This window comes from Hypomesus nipponensis, chromosome 13 (assembly GCF_054491055.1).
Source record: "Hypomesus nipponensis isolate SF chromosome 13, ASM5449105v1, whole genome shotgun sequence".
Taxonomy (NCBI): Eukaryota; Metazoa; Chordata; class Actinopteri; order Osmeriformes; family Osmeridae; genus Hypomesus; species Hypomesus nipponensis.
In genome coordinates this window covers 4613215-4626157 of record NC_140373.1, presented here as the reverse complement: position 1 = coordinate 4626157, position 12943 = coordinate 4613215, and the positions used below count along the sequence as shown (strand labels likewise).

Sequence of the window (12943 nt, the reverse complement as noted above, 5' to 3'; positions counted from 1 at the left end):
CTTCCAGGCAATTACTGTATTTGTTTATGGATGGGAAGGTTTCACAAAAGTCTTCCTAACAAAGAGGTCATCATTTTTTGTAGATCATAATCAACAAAAGGCAAAATAACCCACTTGTTCAAAGTCTAGCTGGTCGTATTTCTGGGGTCTGTCCTGGTTCATCAGTATCATGAGTCACATGTTTATGAAACTCCATTGAAATATCAATAAACTCCATTTAAGATGCAAAAATACTTACAATTACTTTAACCTCACACATCTCCTCCTCTCACTGTGTTGGCGTGTTCAGACACAGCAACATCTGTGTGTTTTGACGCTCTCTTAATATGAAAAGACCAGCTGAAAGCACCAACAGTCTCAATATTAACCCGACCACAAAAGCACAAAATATCATACCCATACAAGCATTCTTAAAAAAACAAAATCTTCTCGATATTTCCTCTCTGGTAGCTGAGCAGACATGCGAGTGAGAATGTCTTGCCAGAGATGAATCCCAGAGCTCTAGTTAAAGCTGAGGACCTCAGAGAGGAGTCAGTCCTACCCTGCACATTCCAGTCATACTGTGGATTAAGCTCCCCAGTCCTTAGTGTTATCTGAATTGTAATATTTCTATCCTTCACAGTCCCTCCATACACAAACCACAGAGGCCTTGGTCTCTACTATGTAATAATCTATGATCAAGTTCTGAACACTCCAAAGGAAAGAATGAATGTTTCTCTGTACTAAAATATCAATTTCCAACTCATAATGTCGTACTTCTGTTAATATTATATTATCTGAAATGTACAGTATAAACAATAACTTAAAATGATTAACGATCTCTAGATTCAGATGCATCTCCCATTTGAAAGTCGGATTTATGTATTCAGCTTGTTGAATTACCAGAGGCTTCCACGCACACTTCTACACAAACACAGAACACGCTGCTCAAACACGATACACACACTTTTCAAACACATCCCTCGCACACACACATTCACAATGGACAAGACAAGGGGTTGCCAGTGGTAGATTTCTGAATTAGTGCCCCGGGTATACACAAGGAAGGAACTGTGTGTGGCATCAAGGGAAATCATTTAGTCTTGGTGAAAGAAAGACAAATATCTATACATTGACAGGACAGAGATGTACAATAATTGTGCTTCCTTTCATACTGCACTCACATACTGCAGGAGCAGTTTTCACTGAGCAGCTTGATTTCCTGTCTGGTACGTGAAGCTAAAGGCAATATTGCAAATGACTCAAATAAGGCCAAAAGAAAGATAAAAGTTCCTTAAAATGACCATACCACAGAATCACATGAAGTCAGCATAAAACTTAGAATTGTGTTGGATTGAATGTGTCGAAAGTTCTTCCCCTCCTCAAGTGTAAAACAGCTGATGAAAGCTGGTATCAGTAATTGTCATATTCGTATTTATTCATAAATGTGTATGTAGTGTGAGTCTTTTTTTTACATATATAGCTTGGCTGATTCTGGTGTTTTGTGTAAATGGGTGAAAACAGGAGGTGACAGAACACTGGGTAGGTCAAAGGTCAGATGAAAGGCGCTGACTCCCGGAGGAAGGACAGTATAGTTGAAGAGCCGAGGGCGGAGTCTCGTTGTGGGCCGAGTCTCGTCGTCATAGTACCGTGCTTTCAGACTCTTCCTCCGATTCTGCTCTGTTGATAGATTCGACCACAGACACAGAATTCCTGTAGGGGGCGCACCTGGGCTCGTCAAAGATACCGTCCAGCTCCACATTAATGATGGGAATATCCAGGTTACAGAGAGAATCTGAGGGGCAGAGATACAAGAATGAGATCAACAACAAGAGAGAAGGAAATGAGAGAAATGGAGTAGAGTCTTAGAGACTTGCTCAGAACCACAGATCCGTGCAGAACTACATGAATGTTGAATGATGCATTAAACACTGCAGTCGAGTCATCGTGAGCTCATAACGTAAGCTTTGAGCTTCAGTGTTAAGAAGTGCACTGTGTCACACTCAAACTCTCCCTAGAATGAAAGCCAGTGTAAACCCATATCCATGTTGTAACAGTATCTCACTGTCATGTGAGGATGATGGCTTCCACCGTGTAACACTGAAATGGGTAATAAGAACAACCAGTGACTGGACAAAACATTAGGTGTACTGAATCAGCGGGAGGGGGGGGGGGGGGGCACAGGCTTGATAGGTCAAGGTGTGGTGGAGGCCATGGTGGTGGTGTGTGCGTGTGGGGGGGGAATGGGTTTGGGTCAACTGTGCAGTGTGTACAGTAAGCAAGGGGCAGCAGGGGGATAAAAAGGGCGGACGCTCTTTGGTAGATCAAAATAACGTCAGTCCTGGGTTGTTTTGTGGACAGTCTTAATCACACACGTCCACTAAGCCATGCATTGAGTCAGTCTCAGCCACCATGCAAAAGGCCAACAAAATGGGTTAGTGGTGGACTGAACAAATATAGTATATATATATATAGATATATACATTGCAGAGGTCATGTATACAGGTAAATATACAGACAGTTGGAATCAGCTCCATTCTGAGCCAAAATGGCGTACAGTGGTGGTGGTGAGGAGAGGCTTTAGAACAGTACAGGAACTCCTGCTTACCCTAAAAGTCCCTCTCACAATATGCCCATACAGAACCTCTCGCCTCATACAGCTGTAGGCAGACAATGACAGTAGTCGACAAAAAGAAAAATAATAGAAAGATAAGAGATAAGTTAGAGTCTTCCAGAGGAATAGAAACGAGCTTTTAACCTTTAAACAGTGTACTTCAGGTGAAATGTAAAAAAGTATCAGATGTGTAACTTCACGAAATTCAACTGACCATTGCTAGAGAGAGGGAGAGAGAGAGCGTTTGAGTGGTTTTGAAGGTCAACGTGAGCTGCAACAGTGCAGACGTTTTTTTACCTGTAGACATGCTCTCCCCAGGAGACAATCCATCCAGCAGGCCGTGTTCCAGAGGCTGGGGGCTGGAGCCAGGGGTGGAGGGGGGCTGAGGAGGGGGCAGGCTGGGTCTCTGCCTGGGTGGCTTGGGAGTGGGCCTGGCCTTGGTGAGCGTGCCAGCAAGCGAGGGAGGGGAGGAGAGGGACGGCGTGGTCACTGTCTGGGCCTGTCCAGGAGAGCCTATGGTGGCGTAGCCCTGGGGGTAGCTGAAGCCATACGGGGAGGGGGTACTGGGAGGGGTGGGGGACAGGCTGACCGGGGAAGGCTGACCGGTTGACTGGTCCGACATCGCCCCTGACTGAGAGTACAGCCCTTTAGGTGGGATGGGGGCCAACTTTTTGGCTGTGGAGAAAATACGGAGAGAGACTGTGTGAAACAGAGGGCAGTCTACTGTCACTGAGAAGTGACAAGCCTGAGAACAACCCATCTGTCTGCTCAGCAAGCTGTACTTCCTCTGCATCTCTCTGGCTTTCTGTCATGTACAGGCAACATGGGATGTATACATAAACACACACACACACGCAGAGTGAGTACCTCTCCTCAGAGTGAGAGGGCTGTGTTCAGAGTGTTGTGTCGGACCGCCAGAGGCTGTTGATCCCTGTTGACTCTTCTGTCCAATCACAGGCGAGAGCTCCTTGTTCTTCAGTGTACTAGTAGAACCCAAAAAACAACAACATATGAATAGTAATAATGTGTGTCCTTCATCACATATTCATTATAGTTCGCTTCTTTGTTTCATCTTGAACCCATTTCGGAAATCCCTTGAAACACCCATAGTTCAATGTCAAGTTATTTGAGTGATCACTAATGCACACAATATGGACCAGCTTTATTATGGTGGAGCAAGGTCTGAACCAAGCCCTTTGGGCTAGATATGTTTTTTCTGCCTTTTATGGTGCTATGCAGTCAGAATGGCAGTAAGAAGAGAGCTTGAAGGTCATAAGGCATAACCAGTTTATACCAGCATCTGAATGGCAGCTTCCAGTGTCAAACCCCCCCACCCACAGACAGCAGATGAGACATGGATTGGTGAGTGAAACTGGAAGGATTTAGTGAGGGCGGGGCTATGCAAATGAGGTTAATACAAATGTTTCAGGTTTTGGAAAAATACAACGATGGGGATCTTGCTATTCATATATATTTCACATAATCAATCCTATGTCCAATTCAGGAGCTGATGTAGCCAAGTCCAAACTATGGCCTGCTGGGCACTCAAATTAATTTCCTATAATTGTATTCACAGAGAGCTTAGGGTATTGTTGCTTAGAAACCAGAATGCCATGGCAACATAGACATGTATACATTCTCCAGAGAATTATTCGTACTAATACACTCCAATTTGGATTTATTCATACTAAAACAATCCAGTTTCAAGATAATATTTTTTTTATGATGGGAGTCATTTCACCTTGAACCACAAATGCTGGAGACAAAAAGCGAGACAAATGAATGAATAATAAAAGGGATGCTGACACTTTGGAGAAATAGCTCACTCTCACTCTCCCCTTTCTTTCCACATACTGCATCCCTCTCTCATTATCTGACTGGTTTCCTGAACTTGTGCGAGTGTGTGCAGGTGCGCATATTTTGGGAAGACTGTGAGTTTCTGTCGGAGTTCAGGAAATTGACAGGTAGGGTGACGTATTTACCTAGTCAGCTTGGCTCCTCTCTCTCGGTTACAGGCACAGGCTCCCCAAGGAGGGGGGGCTGATAGGGGGGTGTTAGGAGGGAGGGAGCCGGGGGGGGGGTCGTGCCGGGCTAGAACGAGGGGGGTTTTGATGTAGAGGGGGGAGACGTTAGTTTCGGACGGGATTGCATGCAGAGCATCGGGTAGGGAGCCCTGTTTGGGCAGGTGCAGGGAGCTGGGCTTGGGGTTAGAGTTGATGTCAAGCTGATGGGGGGATGGGCACAAGGGAGGGAGTGGGGGAGGGCTGTAGCCAGGCCAGCGGGGGGGAGGTGGGGGGGACGGCCCCGGGGGCATGGACTCGGGACCGGGGGCAACAGGCCGCACACACTGCGGTGCCCGGGTGTAAAAATGATGGGGAGGTAGGTAACCGGAGGAGAAAGAGGAGGAAGAGGGATAAGGGGGAGGGGGTTTCTCTTCCTCAGGGGAGGGGTAGGCATAACAGGAGTCCGACCAATTGGAGGACGCATCATCCGAGCTGCAATGATAAAAATGTAAATGATGTCACAGGGAAGCGAGCTGTGCTGAGTCATAGAGGGGCAAACATTAGCACACTCTTTCACTAGAGACGATTACATTTGTTGGTGTCTGATAGGAGGGAAGTGCGAGTCCAGCGGGGCGCTTCGGAAAGGTTTGTGAGTTTTCAGTCCCTAATGCGGTTTATTGTGAGAACAAGTGAGGGATTTGAATGAGGAAGGGATTAGTTTACCACAAAGTTGAACACAGTCGGGTTAAAAGGGGGGAGAAGAGAGGTCTAAAGAGAAAAGCACTAAATAAGAATGTAACTCAAAGACACATTTAATTCAGGCCATGCATAATACAACCGTCACAGTCTCACAATGTAAATGTTTCATGAAACAAATCAAATGGTGTACAGATGATAAAAGCATTGTCTATTAAAGCTTGCAGAATGCTGCAGTCTGTATAAGGTGGCCAGGAGAGGAGATGCATGCAAATGCTGGATTGGCAAACCGTCTCTCTCTCTCTCTGTTGATTTTGTCTTGAGGCTAACTGTCATGGTTTGGGAACTCACATTTATATGGTAGAAAGAACATCTTTAAACAAAAGCAAACCTAACTCTGGCCCTCAACAAAAGACCACAAAAACCTAACACAATGTGGATATCGTACTTCAAAGAACTCTAAGTAAGAAGACCAAATACAAGGAAGAAAAAAACCACAACATTAACAAAATGTCACAAGAGGTCAGGCAGGGGATTTGACAAAGCATGCGACGAATGTGGGGGGTTTGGGTTCACGCAGAGCTGACAAGTGGTGAGGGAGATTGTTTGTAGACGTCCTCAGTGAGTTGCATACGACAACAGTGGAAGGAGGGGTCAACGGCGTTTTGGTGTCAGGTGCTGATCATAGCGGCACTGTGGCACACAGGAAATGGGAGTGGTGGATTAAGGGGTGGTGGGGGGGGGCATACTAGCCTTACCTGGCCCGGTCACTGCTAGCGGGAGGAGGGGTGGGAGAGGGGGATGTAGAAAAGTCCCCTGGCTGCTCAGGGAGGAGCACGTCCGAGGGCAGGGCGGGGGGCAGCATGCCCGGTGGCGTGGAGGAGGTTTTACGGGCCGAAGATGACCCTCGGCGGGACACCCAAGAGGTGTCCATAACCCTGACACCCATGCTGCAGCGGGATAGAAACGCACAGCCAATCAAATAGAGGGATTTGGGGGATTCAGGGGTCAGCTTAGCCTACATGGTTGCAAGAACACATTGTAACTTTTTAACTGCTAAGGTTCAGATTTTCAGTTGAGAACTCTTACTGTGAGTTTGGAATATCGTTAACTGAATGACAAAACAGTTGAGAGCTTTTGTGTGTCGTATTCTCGTTATTGGACTTATTATAAGAGGTCCATGCAGTGCCATGCAACGCAAAAGGTGCATTTAAGGAAACAATTTACGGACAATCTTTGTTCACACAAGAACTTGACAGCAGCTATTTGGCACCACTTTGTCAGCACACAGTGTGAAACATTGAACTATAGGAATCCAAGTGTCACTTAAGTGCACAACCCTGAAAGGAATACGAACAGACAAACGTCAGGGAGATGTTCTCCCATCACGCTTTTAATGTTTTTGAAAGACGCCTAATGACAGATCAGAAAAGGACATGAAAAGAGCAGTTACAGTACCTTTGTATTTTCCTAATGCTGCTTTGGAAGAGGAGAAATGTAAAAATGAGGGGTAAAGGTCATGATAAACTCCCTGGGCTTCATGACAGCATCACTATCAAAGCATCACTGTGAGAGTGTCTGGGGCTCTGTTGAGAACCAAGATGGCGGCGTGGCAGGGTGGGGCTTGGTTTAGAGGGGGTTGTGATTAGAGTCATGCTGAGAGTAATGAGCAGAGGGATTCAAGGGGTGAAGATGTACCCTCCCTACAGATATCCAAGTAAGTCCTACCGGGTAATCCAATTATCGCTTCATTTAGTGCTAATTAGGGCACAGTTTCCCAAAGGGTACCAAAATACCACAAAATTAAGCAAGTTAAATGGATCAGCGGAAGTTTTACTACAGGGTGAAGAAATGACCACGCATTCTAGGGTGTGTTGAGAAACACTTCACTCAATAGCAATACAGCACCACAAGCCACGTAAAGAGAAAAGTTGAAAATAAGCCTAAAAGAGATCTTAAAAGAGAAAACTAGGAGTGGCTAGACTGAAACGTCGGCCTGTCCAAAGCAACAGAATGCTCCCTAACCTGAGCTGGTGGCTATGAAAGGGTGTCTGTTTCCAATGAAAGGCGAGCCCTATTGATTGGTCCCAGCCCAGGCTTGGCCAGGTTTAATGAGCTGAGCTTATGTGGTCCCTGGGCTGGGGGGCTCAGACAGGCGGCTCTGCTGGGCAGGGGCCGATAAGACGTAGGTCTTTTTAAAAGAGAGAGCGAGAACATGATTGACTTGAAACTAATCCTCCTGACCGCACTAGAACAGCTACCTACCAAACTCTTCATTTCAACTCCCCTTCTTTTCTCTCTCTCTCTTTTTTTTTTTCTTCTTTCCTTTAGTCTTTTCTTATTTCTCTTTTTCTCTCATCCATTCTCTCTTGCCCTTCAAATAGCTTCGGGGAGGAGACGTCAACAGTGAAGAGAACTGAAACCCTTCACTGAGTGAGAGAGAAAAACACAAGACTGAACTCTTCACCGAGTTCAACATTGTAGCCGAGGATTTTGATCAAAAGAAACATTCATATCCGCAACCTTCACACAATTTTTTTTTCCTGTCTACCAATAGGCTTTAGTGCCACAAAATCCTTCTATCCGGAGTCAGCCCAACTTATTTTACAAATCTGAAACATTCACGTTACCATTCCTAACGCACGGTCTGGCTAATGGTTCAGGTTCCAGGTGTGAGTAATGGAGAAACAACAGGAAGGAAAGCCAGTGGGCAGAGAGCAATGGAAGGTTTGAGAGTAATGAGTGAAAGAGAGGGTTGGAGAGGAAATGGAGAGACTGAAACAGAGTGAAAGACAGGGAGCTGTGTCGTACCCGTCCTTCTTATAGAACTCCAGCATCATGTTGTCGGTGGCAACGCTGAGGGGGCGTCGGCTCTGGTCGTTATGCTTGCGGTCGGTGTGGTCCATATCCGGGGAGGGCATGGAGCTGTAGTTGGCGTTGTGGTTGGTGTGAACTGGACTGCCATAGTTTCCTGTCACGTTAAACTCAATCTCTGAAAGTTAGAGAGAAAGAGAGAGAGAGAGAGAGAGAGAGAGAGAGAGAGAGAGAGAGAGAGAGAGAGAGAGAGAGACAGATATCGTCTCCGTCATCCAAGAGTTTTATCCCGTTGCAAGCTACATTGTTGTAGTATGTAATTGAGGTCAGAATGAACTTAATTTTGTCTTCAAAGTTTGTTTACGTCTCTTTCTTGCTCATATGTAATTTATTTGACAAAAGTCTGTTCTGGTCCTTTAAGATAACCATATTTCACTCAAAGACAGAGCGTCTGCACTTGGGAGCGCTGGGTGGCTCACCGGTTAAGAGCGTGTACCATGTAGGCTGAGGCCTGACCACAGGTTCCATTACAGCTCAGGCTGGCTGCATGTCCTCCCCTTTCCTCTCTCTCTCTCCTTCATTCCCAGTCCCTCTACACTGTCTCTATCATCCCCATGAAGCAAAATGGCCTGCAAATATATGTCTAAAGATGTGTCTGTACTTTCAGTGGGTTGAACAAGCACAATAAAGCTATAATATGAAATCCTAATGGATGACAGTGGCAGGTCTTCCTGTCTAATGGAGAGATCTCGTACTCACCTCCAGGGAAGAACCAGTCGGCATGCTGTATGATTGGCTCAATGATGCCTACGATCTGCAAGGACACAGTTGTCATCATCTCAGTGATGTTCCTGCAGGGAAAGGAGAGGGAAGAGACAGTGGAATTATTCTACTTTGACACAAGAGTGAAGTCAAGGCTACACATAAGTACCAAGGCAGAGACAGTTTAATGTCAGTTATTTTAGAGAGTTGTCCATTAAAATTCAACTTCAGAGTTTCCAAGCAATGTCAAGTTTAAAAAATACATTTATTGTTGAAGAGCTTGCTTCACCTTTCTGAATAGGTTTGAACATTTATATATCTTTGTTAAATATCTATAAGCATTCTTCATCTTCAAATAGTTCTGTCTGGGTGGTACTGAGCTGTCTGTGAACGACAGAACAGAGATCCATGTCCTACCCTTCATCATGAGTCCACAGGAGGTTGGGGCCCAGGACAATTGCAATATTTCCAGGGGTCATCTTATTTGCATCCTGGTACTCGTTCAACTTGGCAAGGAATTTGATTACATACCTGTCAAAACATTGACACAAACATCGAACAATATAAACTGATGACCATGTAATTCATTAATTATTCATTTATTCATTAACGTAGGATATTAATAATGTCACTGGTAAGGACAGATATAAACTCAGAGCCCTGTAGACGGTGGTTTATGGCTCATTCTCAAATGACTCATAGCCTTAGTGAGCATCAAAAAAATAATTCCAGTGAACCTACATTAGATTTTCACCCCCCCCCCAAAATAAAATAACCCCTTAAAATAATCATTTTTGTGCAGTTGTATGATGACATTGTCATGTGCTGTGGTTTCTCATTCCTCTCATCTTCTCACCAATTGACTTTTGATCATGTGACAAAAAACCCTCAAGATTCTATGAAGTCGGTGTTGTGAAAAAGAGGAGAAAAATGAGAAAAAATCATGAGATAAGATGACTCACTTGAAGTTGTTGCTGTTGGCCATGGGTAACTGCTCGCAGGCTGTGAGGAGAGCCTGAAGTCTCTTGTCCTGGTCTGGAATACTGGGAGGACAAACAAAAAGCAAAACCGTGTGAAAGGAGTATTATCTGGTCCGAGGACCAGTGAGCTCCTCCTTTTAGGAAAGGGAAGTTTACTGTGAGGACATGTTTTCATCTAAAACAGAGAAATACAGTAAGTGTGAAAAGAGGCTTACTTTGAAGCTTGAATCCACTCATCGTAGAGTTCAAAGGTCATCAGTGGCTCAGGGAGTTCACGTAGGTATGACTTCAAAGCACCTGAGACACAGAGGATGAATATCAACTTAAAGAATAGACTGGAGGTTTCAAGTACAATATGTGCAACTGCAACAAACTATGTCCAGAGGAGAATATCATCCTATTGTATATTTCCAAAACACATGCTTGATAAAAGGATTAGTAGTTGGCCAATTAAGAGGTCAAGTCAACAGACAAACACAAGAGTAACCAGCTCTGTCTTTTCTGGAAGCATGTGGGTATAATGCTGGCTATTCAATAAAACAGTGCATAAATTCACGAGAATGATTTTGATTTTTAATGTAAATTCGTATCGTAAACGTATGGAATCATAAGAGCCGTGCTTATTGGACTGGCATTGACCAAAGATCATCATGACCTATGAGTGACAAAGTCATTTCCTTTTCGTTCAGTACTGATAAGGCCGGAGGGCTGTAATCAGCTACGCATATTATTGTATCTGCTCTCCTCTATGTAAACCCCTCTGTCTGCTTCCCCTAGGGATGCAGGGATGGGTGACGTATGAAGCCAATAGGATCCCTCACAAAATGTGGCAGTACTGATCACAAGGCAGTGGCTCTGTTATTATATCTGTGGATTAATATAGAATATGTCTTTAATATGTGTATTTGTAACTGTACGGTGTGTGTGTCTATGATTGTGTGTGTGGAGAGGGAGCACTAACTAAACACATTAAATGCATGCACCTCCAGGGAGGGCGTCTAACTCCTGTTAGCGAAGGCTCTGCAGTGGTGTTGATAGTGGTGTCTCTGGATTGTGTGTGATGCAGAACACAGAGCTGGGTTGACACTACTCTACCCTCAGGAGAGGGGTCGCAAATGAGCTGTACTTTCTGTTAAACATGGCTCCATCAGACAGCAGCAGGGAACCCTCTTCTCTAGGCTCAAACTGGGTCTCAGGGCCTCATTTACTAACAGGATTGCGCCCATTTCAGGCATAAAATAGTGGGTAAAGACATAAAACCGTATTTACAAAGGCAACGCACTTGAGTAAAAACCCAGATTACCGCTGCTGGGAGGGTATAAGGGAAAGTGGGCGTGTGCCACAAAGAGATGGGTGGAGATGTGTATTTACATGTTAGCTGTAACTTCGTGAACCAATATTTCTATCTTTTGTTCGCTGAACCTTTTTCTTCTTTTCCTCGAATCACCCATGGTGGCAGTAACATGCGGGCGATTTCTCCCGTCTTTTAACAGCGCGCTAATTAACACCAAAGGGCGGAGTATGGCGCCGATTGCCCGATGAGGATCTGGTTTGATAAATACCACGCAAAATGGGGAAATACACCGTGCGCTATTTGTGGTTGGGCAAAGGCACAGATTAAGCTGCGGTCGCAATGTTAGTTAATGAGGCCCTCAGTGTGGTGCAGAACAATTGTATGTACAATTGTACAAAGGTATCCAAGTAGCAGTATATACTGCCTTAGCTCAATGAGATATTAAGTAGATTGTAGGGTCACTAGGATCTACAGACCTGCTCTGTGAGTGAAACAGATAAGAAAGATTGTAGCTTTTACTGTTGCAAATATGTCTCCCTTATAATATGTACCACTGCAGGAAGCAAATCACTTAATCTTAAACATAATCTTATCAGCAAAATGTAATCTACGGAGCCCGCCTGCATCGACGTGCAAAATTAACCTTTAGTAGAGACGTCCGTTTTAAGGTTGGCAGAAGTGTTTGAATTTCTAGACAGAAATGTAACCATGGGGACCAAGTTTTAGGCTAAACGGGGGGGGGGGGGGGGGGGTGGTGACTCACCTGCAATAGCATGCGGATCTGCGGAATACTCCTGAACATCCATCACCCCACAGTCCAGAGAGGCTTTCAGCTTCTTCAGTTTGGAGGCCGAGGGTGCGACTCTGAACAAGCCCTGAGAGCAACACAGACAGAACGAAACCTCTTCTCTCACTGTGTGGCATTGCATCATTTGAAATATACAATATCAATACCATACAATACCTTACTGTAAACTATGTATGAAGTGGTTTCGTTTTGGAAGAGATGTTAGAAATTAGATAGCGATTCAAAGCAGAGTGCACACTGACCTCTTCCTGCATGCCACACTCCAGCAGCATGGTGACGCAGGCTTCGATGGGGAAGGCGATATCTCTCCCACTGAGGGCCAAGTGCTCCTCTAAGGACTTCCCGTAGCACGGCTTCTCTACCCATGTCTCTGTAGACACACACACAGACACACACATAAGCACACACACACACACAGGAACGCACACTAGCACACACACACACACACTCAGGGTTTACACAGCAGGCAGGCATGTCGTTATCTAGTCATGTGCCAAGGCGTTAATAGACTTTTAACAGAATTATCGTAAAAGGATGCTTATTGATCTAATGGAAACGATCTCATGCGGCCAGAGATGGGCTGGTATTGTGGACATCCACACCAGTGGCCTGCCTGCAGGACCAGATGAGGAAGAAAGTTTTAGGGAGGGTGTGTTTGGGAGGGTGTGTTAGGGAGAAGGTGTGTTTGGGAGGGTGTGTTAAGGAGGGTGTGTTAAGGAGGGTGTGTTAGGGAGAAGGTGTGTTAAGAAGGGTGTTTTAGGGAGAAGGTGTGTTTGGGAGGGTGTGTTAAGGAGGGTGTGTTAAGGAGGGTGTGTTTGGGAGGGTGTGTTAAGAAGGGTGTGTTAGGGAGAAGGTGTGTTTGGGAGGGTGTGTTAAGGAGGGTGTGTTAAGGAGGGTGTGTTAGGGAGAAGATGTGTTAAGGAGGGTGTGTTTGGGAGGGTGTGTTAGGGAGGGTGTGTTAAGGAGGGTGTGTTAGGGAGAAGGTGTGTTAGG

The 12943-nt window shown here is 45.2% G+C and overlaps 1 protein-coding gene across 2 annotated transcripts in view; it reads right to left on the bottom strand.

Moving 5' to 3' along the window:
* Positions 1-1057: 1057 nt before the first annotated feature.
* Positions 1058-12943, bottom strand: part of LOC146259584 (rho GTPase-activating protein 44-like) — a 41394-nt gene continuing 29508 nt past the window's right edge. The window contains exons 10-21 of one of the 2 annotated variants that reach the window (XM_084669380.1): positions 12193-12320; positions 11906-12017; positions 10064-10145; positions 9831-9911; positions 9286-9399; positions 8866-8957; positions 8104-8284; positions 6051-6242; positions 4576-5088; positions 3461-3576; positions 2891-3268; positions 1058-1774 (exon numbers count right to left, since the gene is read on the bottom strand). In XM_084669380.1, the coding sequence (XP_084525506.1) occupies positions 1620-1774; positions 2891-3268; positions 3461-3576; positions 4576-5088; positions 6051-6242; positions 8104-8284; positions 8866-8957; positions 9286-9399; positions 9831-9911; positions 10064-10145; positions 11906-12017; positions 12193-12320 (2144 nt within the window). In that variant the 3' untranslated portion in view covers positions 1058-1619. The remainder of the gene's footprint in view (positions 1775-2890; positions 3269-3460; positions 3577-4575; positions 5089-6050; positions 6243-8103; positions 8285-8865; positions 8958-9285; positions 9400-9830; positions 9912-10063; positions 10146-11905; positions 12018-12192; positions 12321-12943) is intronic. The other variant, XM_084669381.1, reaches the window with a different exon arrangement.